This window comes from Varanus komodoensis, unplaced genomic scaffold (assembly GCF_004798865.1).
Source record: "Varanus komodoensis strain SLA01 unplaced genomic scaffold, ASM479886v1 scaffold27, whole genome shotgun sequence".
In the NCBI taxonomy this organism is placed as follows: Eukaryota; Metazoa; Chordata; class Lepidosauria; order Squamata; family Varanidae; genus Varanus; species Varanus komodoensis.
Window position 1 is genome coordinate 12,241,290 of NW_025335701.1, and position 18,111 is coordinate 12,259,400.

Consider the following 18,111-nt stretch of genomic DNA (forward strand, 5'->3'; position numbering starts at 1 on the left):
AGGAGCACTTCAAGTCAAGGTATCATCTGCATATCTTATAAAACAGAGGTGTTTCTTCTGCCTGTTTTGCCTCCTTCCTCTGATCCTAATCCAGCTCTCCTTCTGATACGTTCTGCACACAGATTGAGCAAACGGGGACATAAACGACACCCTGGTCGGATCTGTGCCTAGGGAGCCCTAGTCCGTATTCTGTAGTTTCCATAGCAGAGGAGGTGTACCTGTTGCTCTGTCTGAGCAGCTCTTGGGTAGCACCCAGGGACACCGCCCCCCATATGGCCCAGCCTGGCAATTTAGTGGAAAGTAGAGGAGCCATGGGAAGCCAGCCACCCCAGGACCTTACACTTGCAGTCTCTCTCAGGGACCGTCAGCTTGGTGACTTCCGGATGTTTTGGGGTGATTCCAGACAGGTTTTCTGAGAGGAGGAAGTGTGTAGTGATTCTGATTTAATATCTGATTTTTTAAAACTGGCAAAGGGGTGGAAAAGGTACAGAAGTGTAGATGTTTATGTCTCCCCGCACCACATAAAATTGTGAATTAGATGCATAATTGTGCCTCACCTGGAAGCACTTCTAGATTAGAACCCCCATTAGCCCCAGCTAGCATGGTGAGTTGTGGAGTTTTAGTCCAAAAGATCTGCAGGGGACCAAGCTGTCTCTCTTTGGACCACCAAATGGCCCAGGCCCAAAACGCCACTAGTGGTTCCAGTGCTCTGCCTGAGTCAGGAGTGCTGCTCCTTCCAGAACAGCTTGTTCAGTCTGGCTGAAGGTGAGGGGCCTGCCCTGCGCCCAGGCACGATAACAAGCAGCAAAGCAGAATTTCCACCAAGATGAAGCATGGCCCAAATTTCCATTTTGGCAAGAAAAATCACTTCTGGCACAAACAGGAAAGGATTTTCTTTCCTACCTGACTTGGCTTAATCAAAAATGTTCAAAATATTGGTCACAGCCCAGCAAAAGCGGCCTGCACCTCAGGCTCTTCTAATGACGTCCAGTGGTGTTCAGTTGCACCCGACTTCTAGGCACTGCAGGAAACAGCACCATTCAGGAGTTATAATGCTTGTGGTCTTTGTATCAGCTGTCTGGCTCCTGCATTCCAGAAGAAATGCCACGGCACCCCAGTGTGAGGCCCCTGAAAAGACCAGTGAGGCGGCTACAGCTCCAGTACCCTCCTGGGGGCCTTTCAGAGGCACTAAAGGTGCTGGCTGCCTGCTTGAACACGCTCCTGCCTGGGTTCTTAGGTGGCTCGGCAGGTATGGAGAAAGATGTGAATCGGCTTCTGGCCATCTCGGTAGCTGAAGCCAGGCAGCCTGACATTCCTTCTGAGGGAGGCCATGCCTGCTGCCAGAGGCCTGCCTCAGCGCTTGCAGTCTGGCAGGGCGGGAGTGTCTGAAGAGCAAGGACAGCACGGAGCAGAGGCGGTTTTGGCCAGCGGACCAGCCTTCCCGGCAGGCAATGGACCGGGAAATCTGCAGGGCTGCTCACTCCTCTTGCTGCAAGTCCTCCCCAGGAAGGTGCATTTGGAAGCCCGCTGTGTCAATCTCCACGGTGTGGATGCTGAAGTTTCCCAAACCCTGAAAGGAAGGTGTCGATGGAGCAAACCTCTAGCTGCAGCAAGAGTAGATGGACTCCATCTTTCCCTGCACAGCAGGCGCCGCTGCCTCCCTGCTCACCCCTCACTCCTTGCAGGGCTTGCACCTGAATCGGCACCATGCCTCATGCACCCCAGCCCAGTAAGCGACGTCCACATCTGATCCCTACAGGGTGACACTGATGGGCAAGAACTTGCGAACGCTCCGCCTCACCTCTGTTTCCGCCAGGATCCTCTGCAAGACCTCCTCCTGCCGGGGCTCCTTGGCTAAGAGGTAGAGGAAGCCGCCCCCTCCGGCGCCTGCCAGGCTCTGCCCGTAGACGTGAGGCCGCAGCACCTTCATCATGCGTCGGACAGCCAGCGGCTCGCAGCCGGGCGCCATCGCCTTCTTCTGCAGCCAGTAGCGGTTCATGCACTCGCCCAAGAGGGCCAGGTCGCCTGGAGCCGGAAGGAAGGACGGACCACGGGACACTGCTGTGGGTTGGATCGAGGCAGCCAGCTCGTCGTGGCTACCTTCACTCCCACTGCGGGATTTCACTGAATCAGATCCATGCCAAGGCGGCCTCCCTGAAGGGGGGCAGTACGAAGGTAGCTCACAAGTGATGTGGGGAGTGGGGTGGCCATACCTTGCCTAAGGGCCTGGGCACACTCCTCTGCGTTGCGCACGAGGGCGCTGGCGTTGCGCACGAGGCTGGGCAGCCTGGCGTACCAGTTCCGCAGAACGTCCTGCAAGGAGAGCCAGGGTGAGAGGTGGCTGCCTGCTAGGCCGGGACAGAGTACACAGCGCACGCCGGGTGCAGAAGGGGCCGGTTCGGAAGAGCGGCATGTACGCCCGTCCCAGCAAGTGCCAGCCCCACCCTGGGAAAGCGCCGTGCAGAAACGGCGACCTCCCCTCTGTGAGCAGGGGCTGCTCAGAGCCAAGAGGGCCAGGAGTGGGAAGCGGGGCACGGCCATTTACAGGGAGGTGTTCACAGATGCTGGAATGGCCCTGCCCCCTGGCTGCCCAGCGGCCCTCCTGGACAGACGCCGGGGCAGCTGCCGGCATGCGCCAGCAGCCTCCAAGGAGCACCCGTGCTGGGGCGGGAGGGCCACCTGCCTCCTGTCTGGCGTGCACAGTGCAGGCAGCCGCAGAAAGTGGTGCTCGGGGCAAGCGGAGCCGTCAGGCATTGCCGCTTCACATTGCTTCAGGAAGCGGAGCTGCTGGCTGCTGAAAGCGGGGCCAAGGGGCAGGCGGGGCTTCAGAGATGGGCAGGCCTTGTGGCTCCCACTTTCCCACAAGCAAAGCAGGCCTTCCCTCCCTGCGAATCCACCCTGTTCCCAAGATCCCTGCAGTGCGCTTCTGCTCCAAGCAGTCCCACTGGGCCCCTCAGGCCATGATCCCACTTCAAAGCACCTGCTCTATCATTCTACCTGAAGCAGGTTGCGAGCCAGGCGGGTTTTCCCGGTGTACAGCAGGAGCAGGTGCTCGTTCAGGGTGCGGATGAAGCCCTCAGGAACGGCCAGCTGTTCCACTTCCACCTTCAGCGGCAGCTGAGCCTTCGAACGCCCGATCTTGAGGCCTGGCACCAGCCCACCAACCTGGTCCTGCCACCCGCCACCTGCAGAACAGCCACAGGTGCTGAGCGAGGAGTGCAGCTCCCTCACACGCTGCCACACGCATCCTCCGCGGAAGCCAGGCAGGTCCCAGGGCTGGGCGAGCAGCAGGAGGAGAGGTGCTCCTGGGGCGAGTGGCGCTCCCTCCTGCTGAACCGGCGAGCCTGAGGACGCTAGCCCTGGCGCAGCACCGGGCAGGCAGACGGCCGCTTCGTTTTGGGAGGAGCAATAATCCAGATAAGCAGAGTAAGGAAAGCTCTTATCTTGGAGTTTAAACAAAATCAAGGTAAAATTATTTTCCTCTGAGAGCTAAAAGATGAGAAGGGAAGCCGCTGGCAGCCGTAACAGAAGGGGCAGCGGGCCTGAAGCGGCTTTTGATTTCTGAATTGGTGGGGTTTAGGCATAATGTATGAATGGGCAACTCCATCCATCTCTGGGCTGCCTTTCTTGCACTCCGAGCATAAGCATCGCCAAGAACAGCAGTTAATTTTGCTGTACATACATGCAGCACGTAGTATATATGTATTCCTTGTAACAGATTTTTCTCTCTCAAATCCCATTTTAGAAAATTGTTACACTATTCTCTCTCTCTGCTTGTTAATTTTGATTTTGGTGTCTGAAAACTCACATAAAGTGTGATGCAAGAAGTGCTGCACTTGGGGGCTGGGAATGGGTCTGGCTGATGGGTCGGGGCAACGGCATCTTCCCCTCCAACCAGCAAGGTTCTGCTACCACCCACAGCCTCTGGGGTGGGGTGGGGTGGGGTGCACAGACAACCTGCACCAGAGGGAGGGGGCTCCCCAAACACCTCACCTCTTACCTGTAGTGAGAACCTGCTCCAGGTGTAGCACGGCGTGAATCAGGGACTCGGTGCTGGCGGAGCGCCCGGATGCCCGGTACAACGATGCCATCACAGCACCAGCCAGGATGCTACTGGTGCCTGCCGAAGGAAACAAATAAGCGCCAGTGCAGCACAGGCCCACCCACGAGGGTCTCTTGCCAGGAAAGCCTCCAGGATACCAGGCGCCAAGGCAGAGGAACCCAGAGGCTCCCTCCCTCTGGAAAGCCTGGGCGATCCTCGTGGAGTGAGGATATTCTGAGCCGCCAGCCCAAGTCTGGCTGACACCCGCTGCACCCTGCAGAAAACCCTCCCAAAAGAGTAGGCCTGCTCGCCATCCTCGGGCACGGCCTGGCGGCGCCCCCACACGCAGATCGGGAGCAGGCACCTGCCGACTCACCTAGCCCCGATCCATGTGGCAGATGAGACCAGGTGTGGAGCTCAAAGCCACCCCCAAAGCGCTCGCCGAGCTGTTCCCGCAAGGCCTTCTTGGACGAGAGGCTCACAACGTCAGAGCAAATGAAAGCCGCTTTCAGCAGTGCCGCTGCAAAGAGATGGAGAGCAGGTGGGAACGTAGGCAGGCCCTGACAGTCCCCAGCCTTTACGCCCCGCCTCGCCACGGAAGGCACCCAGAGGAGGAGCTGCCACGGGCCCAGCAGCCACAGCACACACTGCATCGTGGCTGGAGGCCGAGCCACCCAAACAGGACCCGGCTGCATGAGCAAGAGCCTCGTCCCCAGCCAGACGCCCGTTGCCACCCAGCCCAGCCGTGCCCCCCACCCCCCGGGCTTCAGGCAGGATTCCTCCAGAGGACGCTCCAGGGCCTTCCACGTGCCAAGCGGGGCCCCGGCTGAGCCACAGCCCCTCCCCGCACACCCCGCCTGCACGCAGGCCCTATGCCCTCCCTGCAGCAGCCGCACGGGCCCTGCAGGGCTCGCCACCAGCCACGCCACGTGCCCGAGGATGGTCTGGGAGCGGCCACATGGCAGGCACCAGGACCCACCCGGGCCTGCGCCACGGCGCCACTTGGGCACGCTGCTCTCACCTGGGGCATGCGGCTGGCAGTAATCCCTCAAGTCCTCCAGATGCTGGCACACGTGCTCCACCACCACCTCCCCCTCCAGGCTTCCGCTGGCACTGACCAGCCACAGCTCCGGCTCGGAGATGCGCCGGGCCCGGGCGCCGATGGGCCTGTGCCCATCCACCAGGACGGCCAGGTCCACAACTGCTCCACCGTGCTCGTACGAGATGGGTGGGGTGTCACTCCAGCCGCCTAGGGAACAGGCGTCAGAAGCGCCTCAGCAAATGAAGGGGGACCGCCCCGAGCCTGCGGCAGGGCGGTGCCTGGGCGGCGGCATCCCCCCAGCACCGCACAGGACCCCACGCCCAGCAGCCTGCGTCTGCCACGCCGCTGTGGCGGCACACGGGCCTCCGCCGGCACCTTCTGGGGCTGGCTCAGCAGGCCTCAGGGCAGCACAGCACCCGAGGCACGGGCCCACCCTCGGCAGCCATGCTGCCCCCGCCCGTGCCCACTCCAGCTGCCAAAGTTGGGATCTGGGGCTGTCCGGCAATTCCCAAGCGTCCACTTGGACCGGGTGGGCAGAGGCGGCGGCCCAGGGCCAGGAGGGCAGGCAAGCCGGGCCCCAGCAGCCAGTCTCCCCGCACTCACCCGAGAGGTCGATCCGAGCTGGGCACTCCACGGTCACCCAGGCACCCACGGGAGGCGGTTCGGCTGGCTGGAGGCTCACAAACCGGCAGGAGGCCATCACCGTCCGGCGGATGAGGATCTGCGCTGCCCGCTCATAGTGTCGCGCCGCACGGACCAGCAGGATGGGCCTGCGGACACCCGGAGGGAGCCTCGTCCACGTGGCTGCAGCCACACCCCGGGCAGGAGCTTCTGGCCCGAAAGCCCCGCCTCGCTCCCACGGCAGCCCCGCTGCAGGCCGGGGTCCTTCTTCCCATTCTCGGGGGGGGGGGGCATGGCTTGCCCAAGGCCACTCAACGCCCCACTGGTGGAGCTACATGTTCCACACATGCCCTCCCAGTCCCTGCCGTGCCCCCCCCAGCTCTGCTCTCCCAATGACCAGGCCGCTCTCAGGAATGGGCCACCAAGACTGGACCAGGATCCAGGGGGGAAGCTCAGCACACTGGTTGCCCAAAGGAAACAGGCAGGAGGCGGCCGCCCCAGAGTGCAGCCCCACCTTGCTTTGCTGAGAGGCCGCAGCGCCTCTAGAGCACAGGCCCAGGGGGGCACTGCTCCCGCCCCCACTATTCAACCCCGTTCACAGGAGGCGCCTGCGGGGCTGCCCAGCATACGAGCTCCATCCACCTGCAGCAGCTGGGGGAAAGTGCGTCTCGGGTGGCAAAATGGCAGGGAGATCCCAGCCAGCCGGGGGCTTTCACGCAGTGGGGAGGGCCCTGAAAAGCCATCCTGTCCAGCAGGCCCCAGGGGAGGGGTGAGCCAGCCCCCGCCCCACCCCAGTACCTGTCCAGCCACTTCTTCCTCTCCTCGGCCAGGTCCTTCGTGCCTGCAGAAATGTCCCCTCTCTCGAGGTGCCGGAAAGCAGAGGCCCAGGCCGCGTTGGCTGCGGGGCCGCTCCGTAAGCCCCCTTCCCCTCTGGCCATACAGCCCAGGAGGTCCGCGATGCAGGCCAGGGTTCGGGCGACCACCCCTGGATCCTGAGCTGTGGATGCAACTGGGGGGAAGGGAAGGGGCGTCAAGGCCCAGAAAGCCGGACGCACAGCTGCCGCACCTCTGCCCGGGAACCTCACAAGGGTGCCCGGGCTCCAAGATGTCCCCAGCAGCACCTCGGCCTCCACAGCATCTCAGATGGGCTGAAAGAGCCCCGTCAGCTCTGGCGATCCAGTCGGCACCTCCTGGAAGGCTGGGGCCTCCAAGCGACAGGTTTTGTGGCCCACCTTCAGCTCCCTCCCACGGCAGCAGCCTCAGCTGCCACAGCACAAGAGTTCCAAGTGCCAGCAGGACCCGCTGGGCACCCTGCAGGGTCCAGCCCTACTGCCGCCTGCTTCACCTGCATCCGCAAGGCACCAGGGCAGGGGGCAGAGCTGCCCAGCCCCCGGGGGCCAGAAGCTACAGACGAAGCGGACGCCCAAGGACCCCAGACAGGAAGGCAGCAGTGGAAGGAGGCTATGCAGGCCGGAGAGCCAGGGCAGCCTTCTCACCCAGCCCTGCAGAGGGGCTGCAGGGTGCACCCGCCCCACACGCGCACGTCTCTCGCACACCGACACCCCCCTTACCCTGGTCCAGTGTCTCCAGTGTGAGCTCCTGGAAGCCTTCCAGGGCGGCGGAGCGCAGGAGAGGCAGCAGGCTGTGGTTGCCACGCCCCAGCAGCACCCGCCGGAGCTTGTGCTGCGCCTGCCGGAAGAAGAGGGCCTGGCGGGCAGCCAGCTCGGCCTCCTGGTCCAGGCAAGCCCGCAGCTCCTCCCAGGACATGCGCCAGGCCTTGCGCCAGCGCTGCAGCTGTCCCGCTTCTGGGCTGCCCATGAGCCACAGGAGGTCCCCGGGCGGCACGGGCCCAGAGACATGCAGCACAGGGAGGAGGCGAGCGTTGAGCAGGCAGCAGCCGCCTGGGGGCACGTCGGGGCTCCAAAGATCTTGGCTCCTGACTGGGGAGAAGCGCACTGGCAATCGTGGAAGCTGGAAGGCAGCGGCAAGGTCGAGGGCCAGGCAAGTCCGGGTGGCACTGGGCCGCGATGCCATTAAGCCAGAGCTGCGACAGCGCATTGAAGGGGATGCTGGGGGAGCCCTCGGGCGGGGAGCGGAGGCCGCGTGGGACGCAGGCGCATACCGTATTCCTGTCCGGAGGAAGAGTGCTGCCCACGGCATGTTCAGGTAGGTGCCGTCTTCCTGTGCTGGGCTCTGGGGCAAGAACAGGGTCGGCTTCAGGGCCCCCAGAGTGGGCAAAAGGGCTTCTGCTTAAGGGGGGGCCAGGATTCTAAGAGCCTGCAGGGAGCACCTGGCACATGCTTGGAGAAGCCCCCTCCCCAAAGCAGGTGAGGGGAGCGCAGCATCAGCTGTGCCCGGGGGCTTCCAGGAGCCCCAGCCAGGAGAGGATTAGGGTTACCCCTTTGCCCATACCCACCTGCCAGTGGTCCCGACATCCGCTCAGGGTGAACACCTTGCAGGTGATATCCCTCAGCCTGACCGCATGTCCCTGAAGGACCACGTCCTCCAGCAGGTGGCTCCGGAGAGCGCCCAAGGCGGTGACGTCAAGCCCAGTGAGGAGGCAGCCAGAGCGGATCTGCAAGGGACCCTGGAGAACGGCCGCGGCAATTCGCAGCTGCGCTTGCCGCCCTCACGCAGGACCAGCACTGGGCCTCCACAGGCAACCCCCGGCGGCAGAGGGAGGCCCCCTGGCTCAGGCCCCGGCCCCCCTCACCAGCTCCTCCCACCAGAGCCTGGCGCGCAGAGATGCCCTGCCCCACCACTCGGCACTCGAGGAGCCCGGCAGCTCTGTGCAGAGACCCACTGCGCCCCGCCACCCCACTGGCCAAGCAGCAGGTGGGGCTGGAGGCCGCCTGCCCAGTCCAGGAGTACCGTTCCCAAGGCGCACTGGGTTGGTCTTGCCCCCCTGTGGGCCACGGCCAGCCCACCCGCTGCTCCTCCTGCCTCAGCCGGCTCCCACCAACCGTCGCGCAGGCTGGTTCCCAAGTCCGCCCCAGCCGGAGGCAGCCCAGGAGGGCTCCGGGTCAGGCAGAGACCCTTAGAGGTGCCGGGGTGCAGAGGGCCAGGGCCCCAGAGGCACACCTGCAGGTGGCAGTGCTGGACGACGCTCCTAGTCCCCACGGCCACCGCTCCCTCCAAGCAGCTGTTGGTGATGGAGCAGCCGTCTTCCAGAAGCTGAGGCTCCTGCATGCAAAGGGGGAGGTGAGGAGGCGGAGGCGGTGGCCTGGCTCTGTGGCCCTTCCATGGGCCTGCAGATTGCTCCCTGTTGGGGGGGGGGGGGGTGCTCGGTGCACGGCCCTTGCCGAGCAAACACGCAAACGTGCACAACAACTTCAAAGGGAACGGGGGAAGCCAGAGTAGCACTCAGCAGAAAGAAGGCCCGCAGGTGGGCTTGGTCGGCCCTTTGCCCCTTCTCCTAACCCACCTGCTTTCAGCGCGCAGGGTCTGCATTATTACAAGGGGAATCATGAAGAACAAACGGCACAAAAGAAGCGCAGAACTGTTGGAGGGAGACCTCGGGGACAGGAGTCGGAATCCGGTGGATCTGGGAGGGCACTGCTCCCCCGGACGCTGTCCACCCATCGGCTCCACCCCCCTCGCAGCCAGCCCCGCGGCCCAGAGACGGAAAGCTGGGGCAGCCCGCGCCTGCCAAAGCAAGGAGGGGCGGGGGTGGGACAAGACTTACAGCCACGTGGGAATGCGCCACTTTGCGGAAGGAGCTGCTGCCGGCGGGGCCCGTACAGGCGGTCAGGTGGTGGAGGTGATCGCTGGCGGACTGGGTCATGTAGCTGCAGCAGGCCTGGGGGATGTATGCTGCCCAGAGGGAGGGGCAGCCGTGAGCACCACGGGGGAAACCGTGGGCCCGAGGCAGGGGGCCTCCACAAGCCGTGCCCCCCCAGGCAGCACAGCTCCCGCACAAGAGCCGGGGTGGGAGGGAAGCTCCCACCCCCGGCCACACGCCTTCCCAGAGGCCAGAGGAAGAGAGGCCGGCCCCAGAGGGAGCCAGCTGTTCTGCTTCAGGGCTGCCCTCCCCTCCCAGAGGGCGAGTGCCACAGATGGGGGGAGCCAGCCTGCCCTCTGCAATGGGGTGGCCGAGTGCTTGCTGCCCGCCCGCCCAGCCTGCCGTCCGCCCGAGGCCTTCTCAGCTTGCGCACGAGAGGAGCGCAGCCCCGGCAGCCCAGCAAGGAGAGAAGTTCACGTCACCCATGGTGAGCGGCACCGTGTGCAGCGCCTTCCACAGCACGGACCGCACACTCCTGAGCGCTGCTTCCTCCGGGGAGTCTCCAGCGCCTGTCTTCAGGCTCCGTCCCTTCACAAAGGCCTCCTCGCTCACCCCGCGAGCCATGCACAGCAGGACATCAAAGAAGAGGGACAGCTGGGGAGGAGAGAGGGAGGGCCCTGAGTGCCAGGCAAGCCAACGCCCCTCCCTGACACATAACCCACCTTGCGCGAGGCACCCCGGACCGCTGGCGCCACACTGCAGAGCACTGCCACACTTTCGGAACCACAACTGGAGCTGGTTGAGAGCCCGGCAGAGCAGGCGAGATGGGAGAAGGTCCTGCACATGTCCCCAGACCTTAGAAAGCATCCTTTCCAAAGACGGGAGCTGCGTGACTCTGCCTCTGCAGGCAAGTCCGCAAGCGCAGCGGGACTGCGCCACGGCAGAGGGATGCTGGAAGCCCCTGCAGGTCACCGGGGGCCCAAGGACCGGGGAAGATCAAACCGAGCGCAGGTGGGGGTGTTTTTCCATGACAGAGTGAGCTCTGCAGTGCAGCCAGCACAGCCGTAGCCTGTCCCATCATCACAGAGTACAGGAGGCGGCCCACAAAGGCCCTCAGGTTCAAACTAGCGGCTCAGTTGCATAGACCGGGGGCCCCGGGGGTGCCGCCAGCACAGGGCACACGGTACCCACTGTGATGGGGAAGGACACATCCTGCCTGCCGCCTGTGCTATGGGGCAGTGCAGAGGAAATGTGGCTCCTGGGAGCCAACGTGCTGCCCCCTTTGCATCCCCACATGCAGGTACTGGGCTGACAACGCTACCCGCCCCCCTCCACACACACACACGCACAAGAACGGCCAGACTCGAGTGCTGCCCGCCCGGCTACCCTTCCGGTGCGTCCATCGCCCTGTGCACACCCGCAGCAGACGCAAGCGTTGCGGCTGCTCGCCGGGAGCAGGGTGCGTGCCTCCAGTCGTCCCAGAGCACTCAGTGCACGGCTTGCTGCATGCCTCCAGGGCAGCTCTTGCTTCTCATCTTCCCCAGTCTCTTCCTCGCCCCGCAAGCTTAGCCTGGGAGGCCTCCCCAGCCCCTCTGGCCACCTCCCCCACACTTCTCCTGGGGGCCCAGCCCCTGAGCAGACCTTACCTGGATGGGAGGGGCACCCGAGTCCAGCCCCAGGTAGGTGCAGGCGTCGAGTGGGGGGGTGACGTGAGTGGCCAGGAGCAACTCGGCTGTCTCGGAGGAGAAGAAGACAATCCCACACACCTGTGGGGGGAATGAGAGGCTTGGGCCAGGATGGCCCACACCACCCAGACACGCCCGGCCCGCCGGGCCCAGCGGCCCACTCACCAAGGGAACCTTCCTGTCCGGCCCCTGGCACAGCCGGATTTCCTCTTCCGGGCGTTGGTACAGAATGTCCTGCACGAACCCCTGGGAGGGGAGAGGCACAGGTATGCTGAGCACAAGCGCTCGCTCGCTCGCTCGCTCGCTCGCTCACTCAGGCAGCCACTCTGCTCTGGCTCCCTTCTGGGGCGCCCACACAATTCCACGAATGTGGCAGGAGTGGCGCACAGGCCATGCCTCCTCTCGGGGAGCAGCTGCATGGCAGGGCTTGCGGAGCCTCGGCGGGACCCTCCACGCCAGTGAGGATCAGAAACCCAGGCCAGGTGCCTAGGCAAGACTCCTGCAACTGTCCAGACTTCAGACCAGCCGGGGAGGATGCTGCTGGGACATGGGGGGGGGGCCGTCATGGCTCTGGAGGGGGCTGCCGGGGCGACCCTGTGCGTCTCCAGGCGCCTCTCGCAGTCTACCTGGGCATCAGTGAGGTAGACGCCGTGGTTCCGGGCATAGGAGACACTGGCGGGCACAGCGATGACTCTTGCTCCCTGGAATCCTTGCCAATCAATTGCTGAGCAGGAGGGAGGAGATGGAGGGGAAGGGGAAATATACACGATAACGGGTTAATGTGCAGATTAAGCACATTCAGAAATGTTGGGGTGCATGTCAACCATTCCACTGAAGGGGCCTGTGATCCCCCCACCCCATGCGCTCACCTGTCATGGTAGGAACTGTGAGAAGCATATCGGTGCTGCAAACCCACACCCCAGGTGGGGAATCCCGGCAGACCTAGAGGTGGATGCAAGAGGGAAGTGTGAGCAGAACCCAGCAGGGGAGGCGCCTTCAGACAGAGCCCCAGAACCACCCCAGGCAATCCTTCCAGGGCCGCACATATCGCGCTGCGCCTGGCGCTCTATGATGCTGATTCACTCCCTATCTGCCAAAAGCCTCTTTTCCGAAACCAGCCAAGTGAGTTTGCAAATGCTTCGTAATCCAAAAAATACCTCTTAAAGCCAGAACTGCAGCAGAATGCGACTGGTGTTCTCAGCCTCAGGCCTTGCCTGCCCCGCTCGTCATGCACCCAGGGTGACCATGAACAGAACACAGCGTCCGCAGGGCTCCCCCTCCCACTGCCACCCCCATCCTGCAGCTATACAACTCGTTTTCATCCGCACATCTCTCCAGGAGTGTGGGAGCCGAGATTGCCCACCGCTGCCCGGAAGAGTGTCTCGGGCCGTCCTCTTGACTCGGATCAGGAGACGCTGCGACGGACAGGTGAGGTGCTGTGCCACAGGCCCAGTGCAACAGGCTGGGCAAGAGCAGGCCTGTGTTCCACCAACCTGCTTCGTCAAGGTTGCCAGGAGGTTGTCCAGATTGCAGGTGAGAGCCTCAGCTGGGGCTGTGGGATCCTCCACCGGGAGGCAGGTAAATGCTCGGCTGCAGTCGTCGAACAGGAAGTCTCGACCCTGAGAGGACAGAAACAGACATGGGGCAGCTAAAGGGGCAGCAGCCCCTCTCCAGGCAGGTGCAGCCGAGGCCCCGTTACAGCAGCTGGTCCCGCCCAGACTCCCTGGCTGCCCATGTCCCCTTGTCCGGATGGACCAACGCTGGGTGCTTTCCTGCTCTACAATGGCCCCACTGCCCCGCTCTGGATGGGGTGAAATCCTAGCACAGCTTTTGAAAGAGGCCTTTCCACCTTTTGTGTGGGGGGGGGGGGGGGGGGGACACCCAAATCAAAGGAAGAAAGCACCCAGCAGTTGGGGAGAATTAGGGCGAGGAGCCATTCCTGGATGCGACCCTCTTGTGTCCCAGTGGAACCTTCATCTACCGCCAATCCACCCTTCCAAATTTGGATCTAACCCCTGGTGCACTTCCAAGTGGTTCGGCCACATAGGAAGAAATTCTCTCACTGAAAAACCGCAAAATTAGCACCACAAGGCCAGATAAACAAACAGGCACGTCTGATCACAGGCTGACAAAATACAAGATAAGGCAAACAGAGAATGCCTGAAAACAGGAGAGCAGACCTGCGAGCTGCCTGCTTGGCCAACCTGTGCCCCTCTGGTTCGTGCAGCAGGGGGCATCTCTTTTCCAGAGCAATGTAGCCTCAGCCCCCAGTGGACACAGCCCTCCGTGTGCTAGCCAGGGCTCCCAGTCCCCCTTTATAAGGCCTCACCAGCAAAGAGCAGTGCATTACACAGCATGTCGCCAAGCAACCAGCAGGCCTAGCGGACAAAGGCAGCAGACAGACGCAAGCCTTTAACAAGAGAAGCCCTACATACTGCCTGCCAGTTCTAAGAACTGCATGCTAAACTAGGCTAGTATTCTGGGCCCACCCCGTTCGCCCCAGCCCAGATGCCTCCCTGCCTGCCTCCTCTCAGGAGCACCTCTCCACCCAGAGGCTCCTGCTGACACTGGTGTAGCCACCCCAGCCTACACAGAAGCTCACCATGTGCAGGATAAGAATCCGAGCCTTTTGTAAGACATCCGAGGTGATCACCTGGAAGAGATGTACAGAATCTCAGAGGTAACCCACAGGGCTGGAAGTCATATTGCTGGGAGATCCTTGAAGTCACCGAGTGAGTCTGCTCCTGCTCAGTGCAGAATCCAGTTCAAATCCTCACTCAAAGCCCAGCCGCCACTTGGGTATCAGACCACCGGCCACGCAGGCTGGGAATCGTGGAGCAGCCATTTGCGGGCTGAACACTTCTGATCCGGAGCACTTTCAAAGGAAGTGCTGAGGCTGATTCTTGGTATAACTGAGTGCACCCGCAGTCCATTTTTATGCTCACTGTCTGGTACAAGATCTGCCAAACCACTCGCAAGGTTAAGTTATTTGGAATGGTTATGTAGGCACTGGCTTGCAATACTGCTAGATCACATCCATTATGTCTTTTGGAGCAAGTAAGGGCCAGTTCAACTTGCTCCCAACAGTTTATCAAATTTAGCATTATGGTTTCTCGGTACAGTTTCTTTTTTTCTTTTGCTCCCCTTTTAGAGCCTAGTTTACCATATTTGCATGCAGGCTCATTTCTATGCCATTAAGAGCAGTGGAAGCTGGTACCAAGTGGACAAGGGCAGGAGGGAGCAGAGGATGGCTCAGCAGAGGTGCACACAGGAATCACAGAACACAATGCTTCCCCCTTTGCATAGGATGAGGGGCCCCAGAGGGGCACATCATTCCTTATTATAAGGGCTGTCCCACCCCAACCCCTTGGCTTTAAAGTTAGGCACTGCCCCACGCTGCCTTCTGTGTTGCTAAGGATGCTAGAGAAATCACGTGTGAGGGATTAAGGTTAATGGGATATGTAGACCAATTATACACGAGCTTACTAAAAAGTCTGCCTGAACTCAGTGGAACTTGTTCTATGTAAGTAGGCACAGGATCCAAGCACAAAACCAGGGGAAGATGGGTCTTTCTCTACAGGTGCTTTTGAGGGAGAATGTTTTACAAACTAGAAAGTGCGATGTGACTTATATAAGCTGGCGTCCCTCTTCAGCCTCTCCCTCAGCGTCTGCACTCTGCTCCACCTCTGCCAACAGCAAACAGGCTGTGTGCTGGGCCTGCGCAGCAGCGGGCTGCCCCTCACATGAACTGACAAAAGGCGCGCCAGGATGCAAGTCTGCAGGTGCCCTTCTCCCGCTCCTGCAGCGGAACCTGCCAGCCAACACACCTGCACAGGCAGCAGCCCTGCCACCTGGCAGGCCCAGGGGTGCCACAGCTCTGCAGGGCTCAGGCAAGAGACCAGCAAGTGGGGGGGGGGGGTGTCCGCAGGTGCTTGTGTACTCACTGTACAGCCTGCTTGAGCACTGAGGTGTTCAGCAGCCACCAGGAGAGCGTTGAGGGTGGCCCCTCCGCTGCCCACCTCGGCCTTGGGGTCTTCCACAGTGAGGAGGATGGGCTGCCCAGCCAGGGACCCTCGCTCCCGGCGGATCTCGAGCTCTGGCCGTCAAACAGAGAGGGGTCGGCGTGAGCACCGGCGCGAGGGAGGCGGCCCAGCGCCGAGCGTCCGATTCCCAGGGCCTGAAATGCGCCAGCCGTCCCGAACGGTGGCCCTCCCGATGCGCTGGCTGCATCTCCCTCGTCCCCAACAGCGCGGCCAGCCACTGCGGCAAGGCAGGCTCGCCCGTCGTCCAGACGACGCGGGCCCTGGGGTGGTCCCGGGATACGCGTCCCACGCCGGCGGAGCAGGAACGCGAGCCAGGGAGGGGCCCGGGCCGGCCGCGGGTGCCCCGGCGGCGTGGCCGGCGCTCACCCTTCTGGAAGGCGAAGGCGCGGTCTCGGGGCCGGCAGGTCAGGACGAGGACGGTCCACGCCGCCGCGGTCCCCGCCATGGCCGCGCCCCGCCCCGCCGCCCCTCTCGGCGCCGCGGCCTCCCCGGGCAGCCCAGCAACGCGCCCGCGCGCCCGCGACGTACACTAACGGCGCCCGCGCTTGGCCTCCTGGGAAACGCAGTCCGCCGCCGCCGCCGCCGCGCTGCAGCGCAGGCGGGGCACCTCCCGCGTGCGCCGCAGACGGAGGTGGCGGCGGTCCGCGGCGCTGGGCTGCGGGGGCACGTGCGCATCCCCGGGCGAGGGGGCGGTCGCGACGGGACCGGGATACCTAGTGGGCGGGGGCCCGCTGTGCCGGGAAGCGCCCTGGGTGAGCTTGGGCCACTCGCGGGCTCCCCGCCTCGCCCACCTCGCGGGGCTCTCACGCCTAGGCAAGGGACTGGAGAGGCTGGTGGACCCCCGGGTTCCTTGCAGGAGGGGTATCCATGCAATGATCGTAGGCAGGGGTCATCAGAATCCCTCCACAGTGGATGGTGCTCCCAGCAAACAGTATTCTGGGGTGGGCTGCTCTGATCCAGCATGACACACGGCCAGCCACCCTCAGTTTTCCTGCTGGCCTCCTGCTTCTCCCGCTGCTACCGCTGCAAGCCCTCTGCGATGATGGTGCCTTGGCGCCCCATGGCCTGAGCGTGCCACGTGGATGAGCCCTCACCTTTGATCCGCCACCTGGGAAACCGGATGTGGCGCACATGTTTGTTTAAAGTGACCCAGCCCTCCTTTTGAGGGTGCTTCAAGCAGAGGAGGGCCACTTGTGGGGCACGGAATTCGAACTTGTCTGAAGGTTGTTTTCAAGCTAGCGTGGTCCCTTCTAAGCCCTTGTCGCCTAGCTAGAGAGGCTGGGCTGCTCCCTTCCAAGAAAACAGCTTGCAACAGCAGCGGGGCATCATGCTCAGCTCCTCCCCATGGTTGCCAGGATGCGACCGCAACACTAGCTGGGAGGCAGGCAGGCAGGCACAGCATCACCAAAAGGGCCAGAGGGTCTTTGGGCCGCAGCAGCCCGGGGGGGGGGGTGTGCAATGGCGTTCTGACCATTGCCAGTGTGCTCTGCTGGGAAGCGGAGTAACGTGGGGGGTGACACAGAGGCCTGCGGGGTGATGCATCTCTGCAGAAGCACAGCGCCTTTCCTCCAGCTCTTCTAGCATCACGAGGCCCCTGGCGCACAAAGGAGAGCTGCACCACAGCCACCCAGGCATGCGATGGCGGTCAGTCATGAGCAAATTTGCCATGGAAAGCCTCTCAGCATGTTAGAATGGGCCAAATGCCAGAGACAGCAACAAAGTCTCCTTACAGGCTCTGGCAAACCCTTTGATGGAACAGGTCACCCGAAGCTCTGCGAGAAATGCGGGTGCCTCAGTGTTTGATTGTCCTCGTGCATGACCTGCACCCTGGACAAGAAGTTATTGTGAGGTGCGCAGAATAGCTTCCTCTTGGCAAAGGCATCAAACTATGATGTATTTTGTCTTCCTGTCGGTTCCATCTGTATGCAAAACATATCAAAAGAAACATTGAATTAGGGTCAGAGAAAATGGGCAGAGGATCCCTCACTCATTTAAGATATGCAGATGGCAGCATATTACTGGCAGAATGGAGCAATGAACGGAAATTATTGTGGATGAAAGTGAAAGAAGAAAGTGCAAAAGTGGAACTGCAGCTGAACACTAAGAAAACAAAACCCACGACTGCAGACTGCAGATTTACACATCCGCTGCCAAAAGTGAGGAAGCCAGCACCGAGAGAGACTCGGGAGACCGTGGTTAGGCCATCCAGGCAGCCAAGGAAGCAGAGGAAGCCTGGAAAAGGAGAGCCCTCCGTGGGGGCTCCTGGGAGGGCATCCCCTCTGCTGACAGAAAGCTGCAGCAGCAACGGTGCCAAGCTGCTGCGGTGGATGGGCTGCAGCCTGGGCTCCCAGTCCAAAGTGTGGTCACAAGCATCACGGTGCCGTCTTCTCCAAGTGATTCTCTGCGGTTGGTTTGCGTTCCGTGAGTAAAAACGGTTGAATGTGTGCTGGGCCAGAGGCAGGGCCAGGCAATCCTCAGAAGCGCTCCAGTCCAGAGCGACTTTTGAAGCCTGCCTTAGGAATTCTTGCCAAGGGACAGGGACGCCTGGGCAGGGGCCACATCCCACGACAGCTGCAGGCGGGAAAGCGCTGCCTCCTTGCTGGGGACAGTCTGGGCCAGCCCCAGTCGGACGGGAGCAGTGCCCCGGACATTCACCGGTTGGCTCGCAGTCGGTCTTCCACGAGCCAGGCACTGGCCGCACTCTGCCAGGCCGGCCAGGGGCTGCTCGCGGCGCCGAGAGCCCCGCGAAGCAACCTTGCCCCGTGCGGGATGGCGCCCGGCGGCCACGTTCCGCACCGCGGCAGCGAGGGGGCCGGCCGCCATGCCAGCCCCCGGCCCCGGCTCCGGCGCCCCCCCCCGCGGGCCGCTCCCTCCGGCCCAGCCGCCCCTTCCCGCCCCGCGCGGCCGCCCTCCAGCGCGCCCAGCCCCTCCGCGGCGCGACCGAGGGCGAGCCAACG

At 62.6% G+C, this 18,111-nt stretch overlaps 2 protein-coding genes across 5 annotated transcripts in view; one reads left to right on the top strand and one right to left on the bottom strand.

Moving 5' to 3' along the window:
• Positions 1-426: 426 nt before the first annotated feature.
• On the bottom strand, positions 427-15,599 carry FCSK (fucose kinase). 3 transcript variants are annotated; one of them, XM_044434048.1, is made up of 23 exons: positions 15,521-15,599; positions 15,056-15,207; positions 13,714-13,764; positions 12,605-12,730; positions 11,981-12,053; positions 11,738-11,835; positions 11,277-11,357; positions 11,073-11,192; positions 9,909-10,080; positions 9,391-9,518; positions 8,787-8,888; positions 8,122-8,292; positions 7,828-7,898; positions 7,277-7,641; positions 6,504-6,714; positions 5,688-5,854; positions 5,064-5,291; positions 4,419-4,562; positions 4,001-4,120; positions 2,998-3,185; positions 2,214-2,313; positions 1,802-2,025; positions 427-1,570 (listed from the first exon to the last, which is right to left on the bottom strand). In XM_044434048.1, exons 1-23 carry the CDS (start codon positions 15,597-15,599, stop codon positions 1,478-1,480), a joined length of 3,264 nt encoding a protein of 1,087 aa, XP_044289983.1. In that variant the 3' UTR covers positions 427-1,477. The 3 variants fall into 3 exon arrangements, with proteins under 3 accessions (XP_044289983.1, XP_044289982.1, XP_044289984.1); XM_044434047.1 differs by having other exon boundaries at positions 7,277-7,898; XM_044434049.1 differs by lacking the exon at positions 427-1,570 and having other exon boundaries at positions 1,861-2,111; positions 7,277-7,898.
• A 1,544-nt stretch (positions 15,600-17,143) lies between these two features.
• The window catches only part of ST3GAL2 (ST3 beta-galactoside alpha-2,3-sialyltransferase 2), a 19,975-nt gene continuing 19,007 nt past the window's right edge, over positions 17,144-18,111 (top strand). Inside the window, exon 1 of one of the 2 annotated variants that reach the window (XM_044434234.1) lies at positions 17,144-17,575. The gene's annotated coding sequence lies outside the window, so the exon portion shown is untranslated. The remainder of the gene's footprint in view (positions 17,576-18,111) is intronic. The other variant, XM_044434232.1, reaches the window with a different exon arrangement.